Genomic DNA, 21237 nt, shown 5'->3' with positions numbered 1-21237 from the left:
CATTTCGAATAGTCACACCCAGATACTTGACTGACGTTACCGCTTACAAAGACTGATCATTTATTTTGTACTCGTACATTAATGGGGATTTTCGCAGCAGGTTACACTTACTTATATTGAGAGATAACTGCCAGTCATTACAAGACGCATTTATGTTCTACAAATCCTCATTGATTTTTTCATAACTTTCGTGTGATACTACTTTCCTGTAGACTACAGCATCATCGGCAAACAGTCCAAAGCCGCTGTCAATACCATCAACCAGATCGTTTATGTAAGTCGTAGAAAGCAGAGGACCCATTACGCTGCCCTGGGGCACACCTGAAGTTACTCTTGTTTCTGTTGAATTACCCCGTTCAGGACGACATACTGCTCCCTGTCTGTTAGAAAACTTTCTATCCAATCGCATATGTCATTGGATAGACCGTAAGCGCGCACTTTTTGTAGCAAGCGACAGTGCGGAACTGAGTCGAACGCCTTTCGAAAGTCAAGAAATATGGCATCAACATTGGAGCCGGTATCTAGAGCCTGTTGTATATCATGTACAAAGAGGGCCAGCTGTGTCTCGCATGACCGCTGTTTCCTAAAACCGTGCTGGTTTCTGCAGATGAGCTCTTCAAAGTCTAGGAAGGTCATTATGTCTGAACACACAAATGTTCCATGATTCTACAACAAATCGATGTCAGAGAAATTGGCCGGTAATTCTGGGCATCCGATTTTCTACCCTTTTTATAGATTGCTATGACCTGGGCCTTCTTCCAGTCCCGTGGAACTTTCCGCCGTTCCAATGATCTCTGATAGATGACGGATAAGAATGGTGCTATATTTGTAGCATAGTCAACATAAAATCTTACGGGGATACCGCCTGGGCCAGATGCCTTTCTGGCGTCTAAGGATCTTAACTGTTTTACAACGAAACACTATGTCAGCCATTCTTTCGTTTGTTAGATAATTGAAAGGGGAATGGTGCTTCAGTCCTCTATCGTAAACGAGTTTTTGAAAGCTAGGTTTAGAATTTCGGCCTTCTGGTTATCTTCATCAGTTACAGTACCCGTACTGTCAGGAAGAGAAGGTATTGAATTATTTGTAGCGTTGATAGATTTTACGTACGACCAAAATTTTTGGGGGCTATTTTTAGAATCTACAGATAAAACATTGCTTTCAAATTCGTTAAAAGTGTGTCTCATTGACCTTGTGACAACTGCTTTCATTTCGCATAGTTTCTGTTTGTCAGCGGGGCAGTGACTACGTTTAAAACGACTCTGCAAAATTCTCTGCTGAGGAGTTTTGCTGGAAATCACACTGACTATTGTTGTTTTTATGATCGAGTGTTGGGCTAAGCGTGATTTCTTGCGGTTTCGGACGTTCGAGGTCAAAGATGCCCGTGTCAGTAGTGGCTCAGCGCTCACGAAGCACGGAGAGCCCTGCAGTGTCCACCGCGAGTTGGTCTGTGCATTTCCGTTTCTTTTCTTTAAACAAACTGCCATGCTACCGTAAATGTAGAGTTGCTGCTACTGACAGTTTTTAACTACAGCTTTTCTCGTGCTCGTCGAACTGTGGAGTGTGCATATGGCATCTTAGTTCCAGACTTCATGTGGTTAAATGGCCCTTTTAGTGTAAACTGCAGACTGTAGAGAGAATTGTCACAGCTACATGTGTACCGCATAATTACTCGAGGACTCAAACATTGCATCAAGTAATCTCGCCGAGGTGGAGGAAATGGGACCACTGAGTACTAACCGGTTGCTGTCGCCTCCTCCGAGTTGGTGTAGAAACGAGTGGAGCTTTCCTTACGTGAAAGTGTTTTAATGCATCAGGAGATTCTGACCTTTGGCAGTATGCAGTTATGAAAGAAGGGGCCAGTACTAACGTAACAACGTTTTTACTTATATATAATAAATGAAATAATAAGTAAGACGTACAAATGATGTAATGTAACTCGTCTTCATCATTCTTCCAATTTTATCCCTTATTAATTTATTGAAGAAATCTGTACTAGCTTGAATATCGCCATAGATATGAAAATTGCGCATGTTAATCATATGGCAAAATACTCTGCTGCTGTTGTGCTGTCATTTGCCAAAATCTTGTTTCGATATCTAAAACCGTTCGAGGTACGACGTATTTATGAATATTTCACTCTGGCTTTCTCGTTGGCGCAAGTGTTCGGGACGGGGCGCATCACATACAATCCATTTCCTCAAGATTGGAGACTGGTAGCGATATCCTTCCAAGTACAAAGAATAATTCAATACATTAGCTACATTTTGTAAGCAGCAACGTATGACTAACATGCACCAAATGCAAATTCGTGGCGACCCCTATTTTTCCATCCAAACTTTAAGAATTTCTCTAGTGGTTTAGCTAATCTCGGAGTATCACAATAACTATGACCATTGACGAAGCTATGAGAAGTGCGACAATCACTTTGTTAACCGAATAGTTTCGTTACACTCGTTTGAGAAAGATTGCAGATCGGCCGACTAGCGCGCCTTGTCGTCCGAGCGGGGAGCAGTGAGCTTGCTACCTACCGCGCAGAATCTACGGGTCCCGAGGGAACGACGCAGGCGGAGTAGCAGATCGGACAACCCTTGCTAATGGCTTGCCCTACGCCTCTGCTGCACGCAGTGTGCGGTGCCTCATCGGAAAGCGTGGTTTACAAAAGCCACACTGCCTCTGCTCTACCTTTGCTGCGTGCCTTAAAAGCCTGCACCTTAGCATTCAAGTCGCAGCATTCGCATCTAACAAGTTTGTTTCGTTCTATAAATTGCTGCAACCTGCAAGGCCGAAGTGGCCGGAGATGGCGAAATACTCCAAGACGGGGAAGCAATGTCCCATCACTGCGTAACCAGGGCGGCCAGGATGCATTTGTGACCTTTTTCTTTTCTCTTTTGATGAATACCTGTATCGAATTGATCAAAAATTCTCATGAAACACAGTTCGAATCATACGTACATCAAAAAAAGTTTTGCATCGCCGCGGTTCCCAGAACTTCTGAAGATAGACGTTGACTGTGGATTACGAACACAGTCCTTTTGACTGTTCAGAGACGTCATTAAACCCGCCCAAAGATGTAAACAACCATGCATGAGCAGTGCCTATTAGACGGAGGGGGTTCGACAGCCTATCAGTTCCAGTCATTCCACCGGGAAGAAGGTACACGGCTCGTGTTGTCTGTAGTTCAACCATTCCTAAACGGTCAATACCGCGGTTCGACAGCGTCCGGATTGTTACTTTGTGTCAGGAAGGGCTCTCAACAAGGGAAGCGTCCAGGCGACTCGGAGTGAACCAAAGCGATGTTGTTCGGACATGTAGGAGAGACAGAGAGATAGGAATTGTCGATGACATGCCTCGCTCAGGCCGCCCAAGGGCTATTACTGCAGTGGACGACCGGTACGTAAGGATTATGGCTCGGAAGAACCCTGACAGCAACGCCACCATGTTGAATAATGCTTTTCGTGCAGCCACAGGACGTCGTGTTAAGACTCAAACTGTGAGCACTAGGATGCATGATGCGCAACATCACTCCCGATGTCAATGGCGAGGTCCATCTATGCAACCGCGACACCATGCAGCGCGGTACAGACGGGCCCAACAACATGCCGAATGGACTGCTCAGGATTGGCATCTCTTCACCGATGAGCGTCGCATATGCCATCAATCGCACCATCTTCGGAGACGTGTTTGGAGGCAACCTGTCAGGCTGAAACCCTTAGACACCTTGTCCAGCGAGTGCAGCAAGGTGGAGAGGGTTCCCTGCTGTTTTGGGGTGGCATTATGTGGGGCCGACGTACGCCGTTGGTGGTCATGGAAGGCGCCGTAACGGCTGTACGATACGTGAATGTCATCCTCCGACCGATAGTGCAACCATATCGACAGCATATTGGCGAAGCATTCGTCTTCACGGACAATTCGCGCTCACATCGTGCGAATGACTTCCTTCGTTCGACTAGAGTGGCCACCACGTTCTCCAGACATGACCCTACCGAACATGCCTTGGTAGATTGAAAAGGACGAATACAGGCATGTATCAATGCAAGAGCACGTGCTACTGGGTATTAGAGGTACTGGTGTGTACAGCAATCTGAACCACCACCTCTGAAGGTCTCGCTGTATGGTGATACAACATGCAATGTGTGGTTTTCATGAGCAATAAAAAGGGCGGAAATGATAGTGTTGATCTCTATTCCAATTTTCTGTACAGGTTCCGGGACTTTCGGAACAGAGGTATTGCAAAACTCTTTTTGATGAGCGTACATGGGACGCATTTCGCTATGGACGTGCTCTGTGATCAGTTCCCCGGATCACAAAAATCTCGTTCTGGTCGGGTACACACTCGTTACAGACATGCCTTGTTGGCCTGACCACAGATAATCAATCATTGGCTACAGAATACTGTGTATCGGCTACCTTCCATGCGACGTTTGCTATCACTTTCTACATACGGATTGGCGCGAAATTTAAAACGATATGGCTATTCTAGAGTTTGCGACTTACTGACTCACCCTCGAAAGAAACATTGAATGGCGCTCGACACACTACCAACAAGTACCTGAAATTTTTGTCATTCGTAAATGGTTTACGAACGAATTATCTTCAAATGTAAATTGTTTCAGAAGTATATTTTCAACCGGTGTTTTATTTCTGCGCGAAACCAATGTTCGTATCCAACATTTGCGTTTTCTTTTATTTACATTTAACTGTTGCCTCTGTTTAACGCCACAGTCTGCGCTACATTAACACCTGCCGAATCGTCTCAGCTGAAGCTGGCTCCATATTGCAAACTGTGCAACTACGCAGAATTTGTGGCACCTCCTGTGTGGACGGTAGCTCACGGTGCCACTGCAGAAAGCGGCGAGCTGTGGCGACACTTGCGTTACTTGGGTGAACCCGGTTTTAGCATAGTAGCAAAATATTTTTACGATGTGACGTGCTCAAGACGTTTGCCACTGATCTTGTAATCAGATGTTATCGCGTTCTTTCTCGTTGTTCTAGGAAGGTATTACATTACATTTATCGATACCTAAAGAGGTGTTATACGTGCAAATTAAATTAAAAATAGTTCACATCCCACTGTTCCGACAAAGGTTTTAGGGAGTATGCCCTTGGGTATAAAGCAAATGTTGGGTCTGGAAAAGCCATCCCAAAAATTCCTGAATGGGACTCTTTGTGCCACTACCAGTTTGTCTGGTATTTGGCTGAAAAATCCGTGACCGTGTAGTGGATCATTATTCGAACAGCCCGCCGTACCTGTAGGGGTAGGGAATGACAAATATTTAAAAAAATAATTAAATTTCCTTACGATCATGCAGCGACGGTACTTAGCTGTAGATAACATTGGGGAACAAACTGGTAACGCTGCTGATCCTACTTGATAAGTCATTTGTGAATAATGACGACGATAAAGTTCCTGTTACGCCTTCTTGGTCCACACCCGATGTTAGTTCCGTTCCTGCTGAACAGCCACTGCCTGGTATACGGTACTGGGCTATGTTAGTCAAATATTCATCGAGCCAATCACGTATCTGCGAACATTCTCCGTATGATCGAATCTTTGTTAGTAGTCAACGAAGTGGTAAAGCGCCGAACGTCTGTTAAAAAACTAAGACGACGGAATCTGACCTCTTCACTGCACCAAATGTTTACAAGATCATTGTGTATCGATAAAACAAACCGTATACCACACGAGTGAAATTTTTCTGAATCCGTGCTGATTTCTCGGGAGAAGATTTTCATCCAGGGATGCCATAATGATTGAGCATAGAACATGCTCTGGGTTCATTCAACAGAAGGGAGTAAGCATTATTGGTCTGGAATTTCTACCCTATCGTTATTTCATCCTTTTGTGAACAGGAGTGACAAGATTTTTCTCCTGCCGGAAGTGAATGCGCAAGAGATTCTGGATAAATACGAGCTAGGAAGTTGGGTAATTTTGCAGTATATTCAGCGTAAAATGTAACTGGAATTCCGTCAGGGTCTAACGCTTTCTTCACGTTCTCAGTATCGGGGTTGTTTATTAGTATATCAAATTTGAATGTGCGACTGTCTAACATTGGTACAGTATTATCCGTTCATTGACTTAACGTGTTACCAGAACGTTCCTGATCACCTTTCGTCAAGATGAGACTGAAAATTATCGTAGGTTCGGCACATGCTCCTTTTTTGCGGGTGCACGAGTTATTAAGTTTACTGTGTAGTCTCTTTCGTAGCTAGAGTGTAGTAGTCTTATTTTCGCAACATTCTGAGGATAATGTCACCAAACCAAATCGGGTCTTTGCCCTCTTGTATTGCTCGGTACGTATTTAGCTGGAGCGCTGTTCGTAATATCTTTTACTGTCAACCACAATTGTTTAACTTACTTAATCCGATCAGGCTCAGAGGGTCGACTGCAGCTTCGAGGCTCCTCTTTCACTGCATTCTGTTTCCTGCCTTCTGTCGCCAGTCCCCCCCCCCCCCCCCCCCCCTTCCCCGCCAGCCGATCTGCAACAGACTTCAGACTTCGTCTGTTCCATCTCTCCATTTTCTCTTTGGTCTTAATTTGTTCTTTTACCAGATCTCAGTTCGGCTTTTACCGTAATAGTGACCTGTATTTCCACCTACTTGCGTCATGCTCTTTTTGCCTTCGGTGACCTGTACTTATGGGGGCGTGCTGAAGAGAGATACCTCCCAAATTTTTATATGAAAACTGTTGAAGCTTCTTAAACAAAGCAGTCAGTTACCTCAGCAAGTAGTCTTTAGTATAGGTGTGTCAGTATTGTCACATAATGTAGCAAAAATGTACGAAATCATTAGTATTTGGAACGTTTTAAATATTGTGAGATTCAAGTTAAGAACGTGTTATCCAACCGAAGACAGTTTAGGACAGGACGGTGATGCTTTCGCAATGTTTTTGGTGGCTCTGCTTATTCAGAAACGTGAATATTCATTTCACGTCTCAACTAAAGCTACATTGGATAGGATAGCGTATGAAGAAAACGACTTTATAGACGATAACGCGATTAATAGCGTTAGAGGTTGTAGTGGTAGTGGCAACGGCGTAAATAGCACTTCTCAAAGAGAAGCCAACAGATATCCAATGCTATTAATATTTTAACAAAAGTTTTGGAAAAGTCTTGAACGTATTTATGATCCACGTGAAGTTGCGACCTCGTCATTGAAGAGACATCCATCTGTAAAAAGCGCATCGGACATCGAAGTAATATTTGATTATGCGGAGAAAAAAGACTAAATGAACATATATTTTGAGGAAAAAAGAACTGGGAAGAAAACAACACACACTACCCCCAATTCCTTAGAAGGGAAATGTATACATTAGAGGCATATAAAATTTTCGACAATGCAAAAAGCAAAGGAAATTGGGCACACGAAGTTCAAATGTCGTGTAACTTTAGTAACACGTCTCAACAAAGAATTTGGAAAGTGCCGTAGACACATCACTGCTTTCATAACAGGCGGAGACGTTCGGGAAGATCAAGATATTGACCAGCCTGGGGCCCGTCTTGTTGAAGAAGTATACCAGAAAACTGAAAGTTTCCACATACAGCCACACTGCATTTGGAACACTGGTCAAAGTGGATTTAATTATGAACTAACTTCTGGTGCGCCACTATCTAAAAGGGGAAATTAACAGTTGCCTTGATCCAGTCTGGGCATAGTACAACTTATAATTACGTAAGTGATGCTGGACATTCGATGAGTGGACACCTAAAAAAGAAACTGTATTTGTCTTCAGGAAAAAAATTTCGAGCGGAGAGTTAAATGGCCACTGGAGACAATCCTCGACCAAACATTTTATTTTGAGGCTAGTACAAGTGAGAAAATATCAAAAGATCATTTAAAAAACCTTTCTCGTGAGTGTCATTAGTGTTTAAGTACTCAACAACAGTAAATTATTCATTTGCGGGCAAAGACATTGAATGCATGATCACTTCCCCAAAAACAAAGTACGCCCAGCCTTTGGATGTACATTTCTTCAGGCAATATAAACTATGTGCCATAAGGATAACGACACTCTAAGGACACTCTGCTGTGACTTCGATGTTAAATTAGGAAATAAAGTTTTCATAATGAAAATGCATTCTATTATTCAAAGAATGCCCCGGTGTATCAGCCTGTGCTTCAGTATTCCTGCCAAGCGGCTGAGTAAACTACTACTACTACTCATTCAAGAATGTCAGACGAGTAGCATTTTAATTTGCAGCCCAAGAATGTGATTCTGAGGATTGTACAGATACTGCTTTCATCAAATGTGCCTCTTGTGATTCTGCATATTGTTTCATGCATTTTGTTGAGAAACTTCCTGTATATTTTTAAAGGCCGATAGTGGACAAACTAAGAGTTCTTTCACTATACTAATCACAGTGGTAGATAAAGTTTCTAAATACATTTGGAACATTGAATTCCTGTTAGAGCCGAGACTCATCCCTTGTGAGTAATATGTATGACGTGTAATATCTCAACCGATACTGAGAACAGAATAAAAATGCAGAAACACTACTTTCCAGCTCGCCTTCGTACTACACTCGAAAAGATCAGCAATGTTTGAGGCCAGGAAGTCTAAAAATCTATGCACTATTCCTTGTGTTGGCTGTCGGATTAGTTGTCGGAGGCACCTGTTTGGCAATGAATACAGTATTACTTCGCAAGACCGCTTTGTTCTTGCTGAGACCGCTTTGTTCTTGCTGTCGCTAAAATGTGTGTGTGTGTGTGTGTGTGTGTGTGTGTGTGTGTGTGTGTGTGTCAGCCAGTCGATACTGGTAGGCGTACTACTAATACTGTATTCTCGGGTTATTCGGTGCTGCCGAGTTAATGTTATATTTGAATAACTCAATGGTCATTGTGTCTGAACTAATACTCGACCAAATTTCTTGCCCTGACACTTGATGCAGAGTTATACTGGTCTGATCATGTAAATGATATTTGCAAAAAGCTATGTACTGCCATATATGACCTAAGAAAACTGACACGTTTTTGTAACATAACCACTCTGAGGCAAATATATTTTGCACTATTTGAATCCCATCTAAGCTATGGGATAGAGGTATGGGGATCCAGCAGTAAAGGTAATATGAAAAGTGTACTTATCTTACAAAAGAAGACACTTAGAATTATGGGAAAGAAATGTGCCAGGGAATCCTGCAGAAATTTGTTTAAAGAATTTAAAATACTAACTGTTCATAACCTACATGTACTGAAGATAATCATTATGGCAGTAAACAGTAACAAAACACTTAATAAAGAAACACACGATCACAACACTAGAGTTAGAGACCCCATCTCATCTTTCATAGAACAACACTTAATGAGAAAAGCCCTCACTATGAAGGCATAAAACTACTGAATTGCTTCAATCCTAATATCTCCAAATTCCCCATTACAAAACTAAAAAAGAAATTAAAATTATGGCTCTTAAACAATCCTGTATATTAAATAGCTGAGTTTCTAGATTTAGTACACTCGTTTGATGGAAGGCCATCTGTCTAAAAATATATGTACTCTCAGATCTGAATACTGTGTCACAAACTGTAGATTCCTTAATCTAAGTATGCAATAACCAATTGTTTTTATGTATAGTCCATGTATGTAACATTCTCTCAACTAAATTTAGAAAAAGTTGTGTAGATAAAAGTGCCAGGCAATAATGCGTGACTCTAGTAAGTAAGGCTCTGACTTATCCAGAAGACTGGAACAAAAACCTTTTTTTGTAATCATTTGGTGTTAGATCAAAATAAATAAGTAAATAAATAAATATGGACAAGAGTAAATGTGGGTGGTGAAAGATTGATATTGGGATCAGTCTGATTCTTTTTTTGGACCTTGCTAAACCTAATATTAATGCTTGTCTCAATAAAAACACGTACTGAGGAGTCTTATCTTTCCGCTACACTCCCCACATGGTGTCGAAAATATCGCTACTCTGTATTTAAACTAATTCTCAGTTTCTAGCGTGTTGTGGGGGTGTCTGCTTTTTGAGAGAGACATGAACCCTCGGACATTACTGCGGATACACTGTCAGTAAGAACTAATGATATTAAATTCCTATTCTTTTAACGACCAGCATCCAGAACGATATTTCAAATCGACGTATGTGCAGAGACCTCACGATTGAGGCTGTCTGTCTTCAAGACTTCTGCTAATCTCCGGAAAGAACTGATATGGTCTCAGAACCCATACGACAGAGAGCGTTGATGCTGATGTGTGCCAAGATGTACAGCTGGCTGCAACATGTGCACTCAAATGCTCTCGGGATGACCTCCCTTGTAGACAATTTCTACCAGGATACACACGAATTGCACATTAGATTTCGCTCCCGTGGCTCTAATTTATATAAAGATGAAACTGCTTAAAGTAATTTTAGAGACCAGTTGAAACAGTTTTTTATCCTCTTAGATGAAGAGAAGCAGTCATTTAATAATACTTACAAAAAGCAATACACATGAAAGCAGCTTTTCTGAATGTGGAAATTTTGAAAATCTTGTTAACCATGCCAATTTCAAAATGCACATCAAGTGAGCGCGGAGTAAAAAAAGAAAAAGCAAAGAAATACAATGTCAGAGTAAAGACAAATAACATAGTTATTTTACTCATATACCGATTTACAAGTTAATGATAATTATGAGGTAGTAAATAATCTACAAAGTCGGAAGCAAGGGAAAGACTTTTTTTTAAAAAGGATTTCACATTTATTTCAATAGAATTTTATCAGTTTTGTTCACACTTTTGATTTCATTTTAACCCACATTTATGGCTTTTATGAAGAGGAAATGAAGCCGACAAGACCACGCAAAAGCGAATGCAGTTAAACATCGTGAAGGCTCTCTGATCTTTTTTCTGCCACGTTTGCTGCAGATCTCGAGCATCCCCTCGCTTCCGTAGAAGAAAACGTATACTTTTTGCCACGTCTCGAAAGCTCGCTGGTATATAATACTTTAAGGTGCGCATGATAAACTGGCGCAAAGTAATCAGGAACAGCAATGCCAGCAACTAAAAGTCTTCGAATTTCATAAACATAAAAAAGTTCTCTTTTTGAAATGTACCAGTTGCTGTAAAACACAAGCTTGGGCAAGTTGAATTCTGGAAACAATACTGTAGGAAATGCGAAAGTTGAAAACTTTGACTACGTGCTGAATCTGCACGTGGATTCAAGGGAGCCCTCACGATAGTTTGTAGGAGGGGACGACGACGACACAAGGAGGTATGAAGTATATGTAATATACTGGAAGACTTCTAAGAAGCTATAATAAACTTCCAGTTCCGACCTTGTTAAAAACTTGAGTAATACAGACTTGTAAATCATTTTCTTGAAAGCAAAACACCTGACTACACTATTTTTCCCTTCCCCTAAGTGCGAGGGAGCGGCCGTCGTCCCTCCTTGCCCCCTTGTATTGGCACCCTTGCGCGGGTTAATAGATTTAGGAACACTTTTTCGTTGCAAAGGTGCTACACCGCATTGATTATAGTACCTTGTAAGTCTAAGAAATATTGGATTTGACGGATATTGGAAACTCGTGCAGTTATGTTTAACTATTACTTACAACTTTTGTTGTTACGCTTTAATCATATTAAGAAGCGCTGGCTTGACTACTGAATGACACATCTACGGTGGGAGCTACTATTGAAACCTCAAAGATCGCGCAAAATCAGAATTAATTTGAAAGAAGTAGACCCTGCTCCAAGGGGATGGACGACATGAATTATTCCGCTTCACAGAAATTGATAGTGCGACGAAGTCCGTAATAAATTATCTTAAAGGGCAGGCACCGCGATAGTGTGCGTCCGGCGGGTTGGCCATTTTGTGGTGTAATCTGCTGGCTGTCCACACGCCGTCTTATCTTCAGTACTACTGCAGACGTGAAAGAACATGAATTAGTGTAAAGGAATAGATGTCAAAGATTAAGTGGTGAAGAACCGACGTAACATTTAATATTTATAAATTAATTAAATCATTTAAAAATTACTACCGCCGATTCGGACGTAAAAACGACCGACACATCGCACGAGAAACCCCTTTTTCAATGCCTACTTAGATTCCACTGTTTCTCCATCTCCTTGCGTGTTCCCTGTCACATACCACATTTATGTACGACACAACTTGCAGAAGAGGGAAATCAGATTTTAAAAACTGATTTCTTTTTTGTTTACATATTAGGCCTGAATCGATTCTGCCAGTCCGATCAAACATCGGTCTCCCCGACGTCACGTTTACACTTTGTTTCACACGAAAGGCGTCAGTAAATCAGCTGGCCTGATTTAGTTAACGCCGTGAAGTGCGACTGTTAACATGTTTGTAATTTGTCTTATAACACAGTACTGTTTCGTTGTATCAGACCTTCTTGATCCTGATATGTTTACGCGTGTGCTGATATGTTTTCGATCGGACTGAGGTTGAGATGTTCCCAGCAGCAGAACTACAAACAGTTCTGTTCTTCCACCTTCGTTCACGCCACCCCCTCCCCCCCCCCCCTCTTATCCCCGTCAGTTAAACACGACTATGCAGTGGTTAATATATCGGACTCGTACCCCAGAAAAGCGTATTTCAAACCCCTGTTACCTTTCTTTCTTCGATTAGGCTATTGTTTCGTCCTCAATCATTTAGCTGCTGTTGGACCACAAAGGCCACAGAGAGTGTTTCACCGATGCTTGTAGTCCGTGGGTTAGTGCATACGGTACCTTATAAAATATTTAACGCAAAAAAAGTCGTATTCGCCTTCGTCAGCTAAATGTCATGGTGAAGATAATTTATCTTTGACAAATTCTTTAACATCTTATATTAACCCAGGCAAAATTGTCACGCGAAATCAGTATCGTGCTACTGTGACTTGGCTGAATCGCAATGAAATTAACACACACAGTATTATTCAACCACGGCTTCGCAAGTTACGATCTGGTGTCAATGTTGGCACTTAGCTCTGAAAGTAGACATGAGATGATGATAACTAGTAGCTTTCCTTGTGGAAGTAAAGTCGCACAAAATCCTGGGGAGCCCATTTTATGCGCAATGGGGCGGTTACAGAGGGTCCTTGGTAATTAAAACGAGTAGCGATTTCAGATTTGTTGGTAGGAAGATGGTGATCTGTAGTAGAGGATTTGTTTATGAAATACCTGTATATATCTGTCATGCTGTAACACCAAACGTGACATGATTTATATTGATCTGTCGGGGAAACGAGTGTATACAACGCGGAGGATATCACAAGAATGTTTAGTTGCCAAACGTCCCACGGAAGCCTGCTTAGAAAACAAGAATACCGGTATCTTGTGGGGGAAAAACGGCGGGGCGTATATTTACTGCTTTAAAAATCGTGAAATGTTTAATCTCTTGTTTAACGCCAGCTATAGAAGCAAAAAGGAGCAGCCATTCTGGCCCCATCCTATTCTTCAACATATCGGTAAGAACAACCGATACGTGCTCAACAAATAATACGTAGTCAGTCATCGTAAGAATTGTGCGTATAGACCCAGATGGTGCGGTTATCGGTGTAGAATTCTGTGCAGTATCATTATGGCAGATATTGTGCTGAGGCGGTGATTAGTCTAAAATTGCATTCCGTAAAGAAGCCGCGCGTCTGCTCACAGAGCGATCCGTCGCTGTAAAAAAGTTAAAAAACCAGTTGGGAGGGAGGGGATGGTGGGTTGCTGACTCATCCGGTCCTGACTACCTGCTGGAGAAAGCAGTCCGGTTGGGATGACGCAATACCATGCGACGGGGAGCGACGATGTTCAACAGTTCACAGCAAGGCCAAGAACGCCGAACGCCAGTCGATGCAGCATTCAAATCTTTCCCATGTTCTGAATTAGCAGCTTCACGATTATTTATCGTATCAACGACGAATGTAGGTGTAATCCAAAGTAATTATTTCAGACAATATTTCGGATGCAGCAAACTTCATCAGTTCATAAAATTTAAGTTTACAAAATTTAACATGACATGTCGACGTCATTACCATGGGTCTCTCTCTCTCTCTCTCTCTCTCTCTCTCTCTCTCTCTCTCTCTCACACACACACACACACACACACACACACACACACACACACACACACACACACGGGTCTCTTCTAGAGGGAAAATCATTTATAACCCACCAAACTGTAAAAGTTCTATTTCTAAATTAGTTGAATCCATGAGAAGCATAATACAGTTTACTTGTGTTAGCTCTCCGTACAAAAAGGACGTATTCTGCACTTACAGATACTTCATTGTCGGAGAGCATACAGTTTCAGTAGTACAACAAGTATATGTGAATAACTGAACTGTTCCAAACTCAGGTTGCAAAGATATGCCAGCAGTGAATGTACAGCATAATTTATTTTTTCAGTAACATTCTTAGCTTGTTCCTGAAAAAGGGCAACTTTAGTTACTAATGACAGTATCAATTACTCTGTAGTGGACATTCATGTTGTTTTTGTAAGGTGTAAGCTCACTCTTTAAACATACAGCTGTTACACATCTCCACCTTTTTGTTCTCATTTGCCAGTGCACAGTATCTAATAATTGATTATATTCTCTGTTCTCATTTCAGGGCAACGATGCTAACAGTCTGGTTTCGAATGATGAAGTCTACTGCAGGATTCTTACTTATGGTATGATGAAGAATGTTACTTTAAAATATAGAATTATAAAAATATTTTTTCTGGTTGCTGCACTACTGTAGATGATTGTTTCTATGTAAAATACTTATTTCTGGAATATGTCAAAGCAAGTAAACAGCTGAGAGTTTATTGGCGCTTTGCAAAAGTGTCAAATGATTTTGAGACAGCAGTTGAAGTGTGCTCCATTTGAGATTTTCTTTCACAAGGTGTTCCTTTAAAAGGGGATGCAATGGAAAGTTAATGAAGGAAGGCACTGCAGAGAACTACCGTAACTGGAAGAGTGACCAATGGGCCACCATCTAATTGCAGGGACTGACTGTCTATTTACCACTCGCCATTGCTGTTAAAAGAATCCATCTATACTGTAGTCATCCATCATTAAATGAGGGCCTGCCATTTCAGAAGTTATTCTTCTTATAGCATTCCCACTGTCTCAGTCCAATGTTTGACGGATACTGTCAAAATTTTTGAGAGCTTGTGAAGGCCCATCAGTTACATAGAGCATAAAATTTTAGTGGAGAAGCTCATAAGATTTTGAAATTACTTGTATGGCCAGAATCTTATGTGAATAACAAAAAGCACATGGGCTCCATAACACATGTAGGCACAGGAGCTGATTTTGGTGTAGGATGAAAAACCAAATTTGCAGAATCCTCCAGCCTCAAGCCATCTTTTCAACATATAAATGGTCATATGATTCATCATGGCTCCCTCTCTCCCCTTGTCAACATCCCCCCTTTTCCCCAAGGAGACATCACACTAACACCAAGTAACACCACCTCTAATCTTGATACTGGGCTCAGTTTGGAGAGAGAGTGCCCACAAGTTTCTTCAGTTAATGTCATACCAAACTAAGCTGACGGGATCCCATGAAGCTACCAAATTGTGGTGATATTGATATCTACAATTCACCTGCTGTTCCACATACTCCCAGGCATTTCTTGAGAGATCAAGATAGGGTCATTCAGCAGCCCAGTTGATGTGCAGTTGGGTGCCAGTGAGTTGGCCATACCATGAACGTGTGTGTGTGTGTAGTTATGAGGACACAGTTGTCATCTTGGCACACAGGAATGTTCACATCATCATGAGGGTGTAGAAGGAAGGGAAGCACTTGGTCCCCAGTAGTGCTGAATTAAACATCCTGCTTCATGTTCAGTAACAGGAGTGGGTTAACCCAACTCATAGTATGCAAAAAAATCCTCAAAACGTCACAGAACCAATTCTGACCTGAATTACTCCCTGCACACCTTGTGGGTTATACACCTAATCAAGCTGTCAGTGCACTTTACAGTTCCCATCATCTGAAAAGAGGGAAAATTGACTTGTTGGAGCACAATAAACACCTCCAGTCAGCGATTGTCTAGCTTGGGTGCAGTTCCCTTCACAATGTTCCACTTGAAACTCATTGGGATGGACTGTCAGTAACTAAAACCAACAGTTTGTGCCTGGGTTTGCAATCAATGTTAGCTGTTGATTAGAATCTTTTTACGACCTCTGTTCTTGTGCAGTGTTACATTGATGAGAGTGGTACACCATTCCTGTAGACATGTTGGGCAGTTAGTGTTGCTCCATCAACAATTTTGGCAACTTTGTTGATGGTTTTGTCATGAGCACATCCAAACCTGATAGATTCTTCCTGCCATTCTGTCACGTCTCTGTGTTGAACCATTTTACACACTAATTCCATTCAACTAGCTGGCTCATACACACCACTTCACTGCCATGGCTTATGTCAGCAGTGATGTGTCACATGGCTGCCTGGTACCAATTCTACACTGTGTACAGCACTCCAAGTGACCAATGTGCTTCTTTAAGAGGGGGTGACAAATGTTTTGTTTGGTATGCTTAATTGCTTTAGGAAGTGTGGAGAACACTAGGATTTAATTATCTTACAAACAGAATTTGAGTATGGAACTGTCAGTAGCCTCATGGGTTGTCAGTCAATATAATCCTAAAACATATCATACAATGTAGATGTCACAGCTGTTATTAGTGTCCTTTGTGATTTTTGTTTTATGAGCTTGTAGGTGTGGTCAAAGGCATGTTGCCTTGCCTCACATTTCATCTTTCAGTGCTAGACACATCAGGGGCTATAAAGACTTAGAAAGCAGTATCAAACTGGAACAAGCTCAGCAAGCCTAACTTTTTGTACATATCCACACCATGGTGTATTTCTGACCTTGCCAAACTGCTGCCCAGGATCACGGAGTTGTGCTAATGTGATGTGTATCACAAAGCTTTTAGTGGAGAGGAAATGGTTCTGTGTGTTTTAATTAGCACTAAGTGCTTCTTCTCTTCTGTTAAAATTGTTTTTGTCTTTGGAATTTTTATGGCCCACTTTGTATTCCCTAGTATGCTAATAACTAGATCGTGATAAAACCATAGTATTGGAGAAATGAATTTTCTGGTTCCCTGGTCCCAGTAGACGATCTGCTACTACAGATTTATCAAAGTTCTCAAGGCAACAATTTGCTCTTTATCCATGTCCTCCAGGCACAAATTGCTCCTGTGTTTATTTAGTCAAGTGTAAATGCTTTTTATAGTTCCTATGTTCACTTGACCAGTGTGCAAGGGATTTTATATAGTCCTGTTGTGGCAAGTGGCAGGTGTAGGTACTTTGCAGTATTCAAATATGTACACACCTTCGTTGGTGGTTTAAACACTGTCAATTGTGTGTCTGCTCCATGCTGTACTGTTGAAGCCTGTGACATTTTTGATAAATGAGAGGAAAACTTTTTCTTTAGTGGGCTATTTTTCACCAGAAGCTACAGATCTTTTCTGGTGTAGTGCAGTGTTTTATCTTTGTTTGTGCAGTCATTTCTTCTGAAAGCTGTTCTTAAGTGATCGAGTGCGATGTAAAAATACTGTGCTTCACAGATTCTTCTAGCCAAGATGACTAATGTTTTGATCACACCTCTTTCTCTGCTTTGGATGGTGATGGCAAGTTTTGTGAAGATACACGTGCGAAAGTGGGTTTTCTGCAGACATTGTTCTGTATAGTTCCATCAGGTTTTCCAAGTACCTGTGCATTCAAAAATGAAACCTGACCTTCTTTCTCCTTTTCCACCTTTAACTTTATATTAAAAATAACATCCTTCAGAAAATTTGGAAATTCTGAGAGTGCTATTTCTCTATGGGGTCATATAACAGAAGTATTGTCAGTGTACTGAAACAAACATGAGGGTTCCTACTTCACTAACTGAAGGACTGTTTCTTCAAATTTTTCCATATAAAAAATTGCTTAAACTGCACTGAGTTTGCTCATATAATTTGTATTGCTGTTTGAAGTAAGTTGTAGACAGGTAACCAGTAGCCAGGTAACTAGTAGCATTAACAACAGAGCTTAAAGGAATAGCAGGTTTTCGAATTTTTGGTAAACCATTCTTTCTTGATGGCAATGATTCTGGTTTGATGAGACCCTTCTTGTTGATTGGAGAAATCGAAGAGGCTTTTATTAGCTTGTTTATTGCCTTAAGAAGAAAAGTTGTGAGATACCGTTAAGCGCTCAGTTTCTTATGACCTAAGGGATTGCCAAACATGTTGCCACTCTCCTGCAGTCATTTACAGTAAAAACTAACACTTCATTAAAGATTCTGGTCATTTTATTAAAAAATTAAAAGTTCTGACATGATGTCTCACTTGGAAACTGTTTTTGCAAATGATATGAGGGATCACTTTAAACATTATCTTATACAAAATCACTTTCAGTGTAAGTTACAATTACATGAGCAAACTCGTGGTGTAGCTATGGGGAACCTGCTCATAAGGTTTCAGTGAAGAAATATGGGAAAATTTGAAGAAACAGCCTTTCAGTGTTGAAGATTCCCTCATGTTGGTTGCAGTATGCTGATGATACTTTCATTATACAGCCTTATAGAGAAAACAAACTCTCATAGTTTCTAAATTTTCTGAATGGTATTAACTCTAAAATAAAGTTCACACTCAGAAAGGAGAAAGGTCAGATTCCATTTTAGATTGAACCAGGTTCATAGAAAACCTGATGGAGCTGTAGGGCACAGTCTGCAGAAAACTCACTACCTGCATATATTAACAAAAATTCCAATTACCATCCCAAAGAGAAAAGAGGACTGATGAAAATATTAGTTGTCTGGGCTAAAAGATTGGTGAACTGCAGTACTTGTAGGATGAGCTCAATCATTCAAGAACGTGTTTTGAAAAAATTGCTGTTCTGATGACAGATAAATAGGGCACAACACCCTAAAAGATCTATAGATTCTTGTGAAAAATAGCCTACGAAAGTAAAAGTTTACCCTCCCATTTGTCAAAACAGTTGCAGGTAGCAGATACTAAAATGACATGAAACTGACAGTGTTTGAACCAAAAATTGTTGCATGCATATTTGAAAACTACAAAAGTATGAGTGTCTGCCACTTGCCACAGCAGGATTACACAAAATCTTGTGCACATGGGGATCAAGTGTATGTAGGAACTAGAAAAAGAATCATTTACACCTGGTTAAAAAGTAATTGTCTGAGAAACCCATATAAGTCAACAGTAGCAGATTATGCTCTGGGGCCAGGGAACCACCAAATTTATTTATCCTATGGTAAGGTTTTATTGAAATCCAATTACTGCTGTGTTAGTATGTACAAAGGAGCCATAGAAATTCAAACAAACAAAAACAATTTTAATATATAAGAAAAATGGAAATTAGAGCGGCTGATTTGATTCATTCATCCAGGGAACTTTTCACGATGATATAGGATTTGTTATCATACTATAACAAAAATAAATACTTAAAAATTACATACACAAGCAATACACAAGTGTGTTTGTATGAGAGTAGGAAATGTCATCTGCTGAAGTAACCATCCAGGCATTTACTCGAAATGGTGTAGGGAAATAGTAGGAAACCTAAATTAGGCTGGATGAACAGAGCAAATTCTGTGCTTCTGAATATGAGATCAGTGCCTTAATAAATGGAATGTCTCATTCTGTTCATCTGTATTGTACAATATTTTTTGATTTATGCAATTTTCAAAAGATAACTTGTAATATAAAGCATTTTTTTGAACTACATCAGTGAGAGCGCATACACACACTATGGATACCTGCTGTTGACTCCTGGACCTGAACAAGCCCCTTGCACCCCCTCCAGTGTGTTAGGAAAACTGATTCTAGACCCATAAACATGTAACTATGCCTCTTTAACTTCCTTAATGTTCTCCCCTCAGACTGCTTGAAAAACTGAGTAAGCATCCATCCATGATAAGGGGGATGTTGAACTCAGGAGAATGACAGGATGTTACCATGCACAATAGATCATGGCACATAATTTTCTTGTAAATTGTAATCACTTATTGTAATGTGACAGAATGTGGGATAGTTCTCGCTGTCATTATTAACCACAAGGTCTTCAAGTAATCTTTAATTTGTAGTATACATTACATGTGAAGAATATATCTTCATTTCCTTGGCCAATTTATTATGAAATTTTTTCACTGATATAAAATGCTGCATTGAGGTAAAGAGGAAGAATGCCCATGTGGTCAGATGAACCTTGTTTCAGACTGTTTCAAACTACAGGCCAATTTCACGTCCCAAGAATGAAAGATGGCAGAGTTCGGTGATGATTTGGGCAGCTATATTGTGGTTTTCTGTTGCAGCCATGGTTACTCTGCAAGGTAGCATTACTATCAAGGATTGTGACCATTTGGGATGATCAGGTCCATTCCATGATACATTGTTTGTTCCCCAGTGATAATGCTGTCTTCCTAGGTGATAGGGCCCCTGTTTACACAGCTTGCACCATCCGGGACTGGCTTTGTGAGCACAAAAGAGTTGTTGCATGTCATCAGGCCACCACAGCCACTAGATCTCAGTATTTAGTGTGACTTTGTGGTCTACTTTGGAGAGAATGTTGCGTCAATTGCTATACATCCTCATCGTTGTTACCTGGACTTGCCACTATTGTGCGGGAAGAATGGTATGAGATTCTCTTCAAACCCATGCAGGACCTGTATTTATCCATTCCTAAATGACTGGAAGCTGTTTCAGATGCCAACTGTTTTCCTAAACAGTATCAGACATTAGTGTACGGTTTGTAGTGTTTCATACTTTAATAACTTTGAATAGAACATGGAGTGAATGAATGTTCAGGAAGCACTGCTGCAGGAAAAGAGAAGAACTTAATGAAAAGTGGCATGAATAACATAATTAACAAAGAAATTTGTGTGACAAGACAAACTGTATATGTAAAGGCTAAGGCTACCTGCCAGTAATGTGAGTAGATGAAATTTTCATCAGTAGCACTGATAGATGGTAGGCTGTGTAGATATTTATATGGGAATAACAACAAATAAAATAAATATGTATGCACAATGTGTGTGTGTGTGTGTGTGTGTGTGTGTGTATATAAACTTCACTATAGTGGAGCTCAAAACAAGCAAATTTTATTCATTTGACTATCTAACTGAAAACATAGTTACTCATTCTTGTTGCTTTTTCTAATTTTCTAATGGTTATTCTTTTATTAATTTTGCAGATGGCAGCAGAAGCCCTTTCAAGTCCACATGGTGTAAGTCATTGTTCTCGGTACTTTTAATACAACAGAAAATCGCATGCACGCTCACTACATTTTATGTACATTTACATATGTCTCTCACCTAATACTAATTACAGAAAAG

The 21237-nt window shown here is 40.6% G+C and overlaps 1 protein-coding gene across 1 annotated transcript in view; it reads left to right on the top strand.

The window, feature by feature from the left end:
• Window positions 1-21237, top strand: part of LOC124613675 — a 148802-nt gene that overhangs the window by 61612 nt on the left and 65953 nt on the right. The window contains exons 2-3 of the mRNA XM_047142392.1: window positions 14521-14581; window positions 21096-21128. Coding sequence (XP_046998348.1) covers window positions 14521-14581; window positions 21096-21128 — 94 coding nt within the window. The remainder of the gene's footprint in view (window positions 1-14520; window positions 14582-21095; window positions 21129-21237) is intronic.

Source organism: Schistocerca americana, chromosome 4 (assembly GCF_021461395.2).
Source record: "Schistocerca americana isolate TAMUIC-IGC-003095 chromosome 4, iqSchAmer2.1, whole genome shotgun sequence".
Lineage (NCBI taxonomy): Eukaryota > Metazoa > Arthropoda > Insecta > Orthoptera > Acrididae > Schistocerca > Schistocerca americana.
Note: the sequence above shows the minus strand (reverse complement) of the source record. Positions and strands in the feature narration are given on the sequence as shown.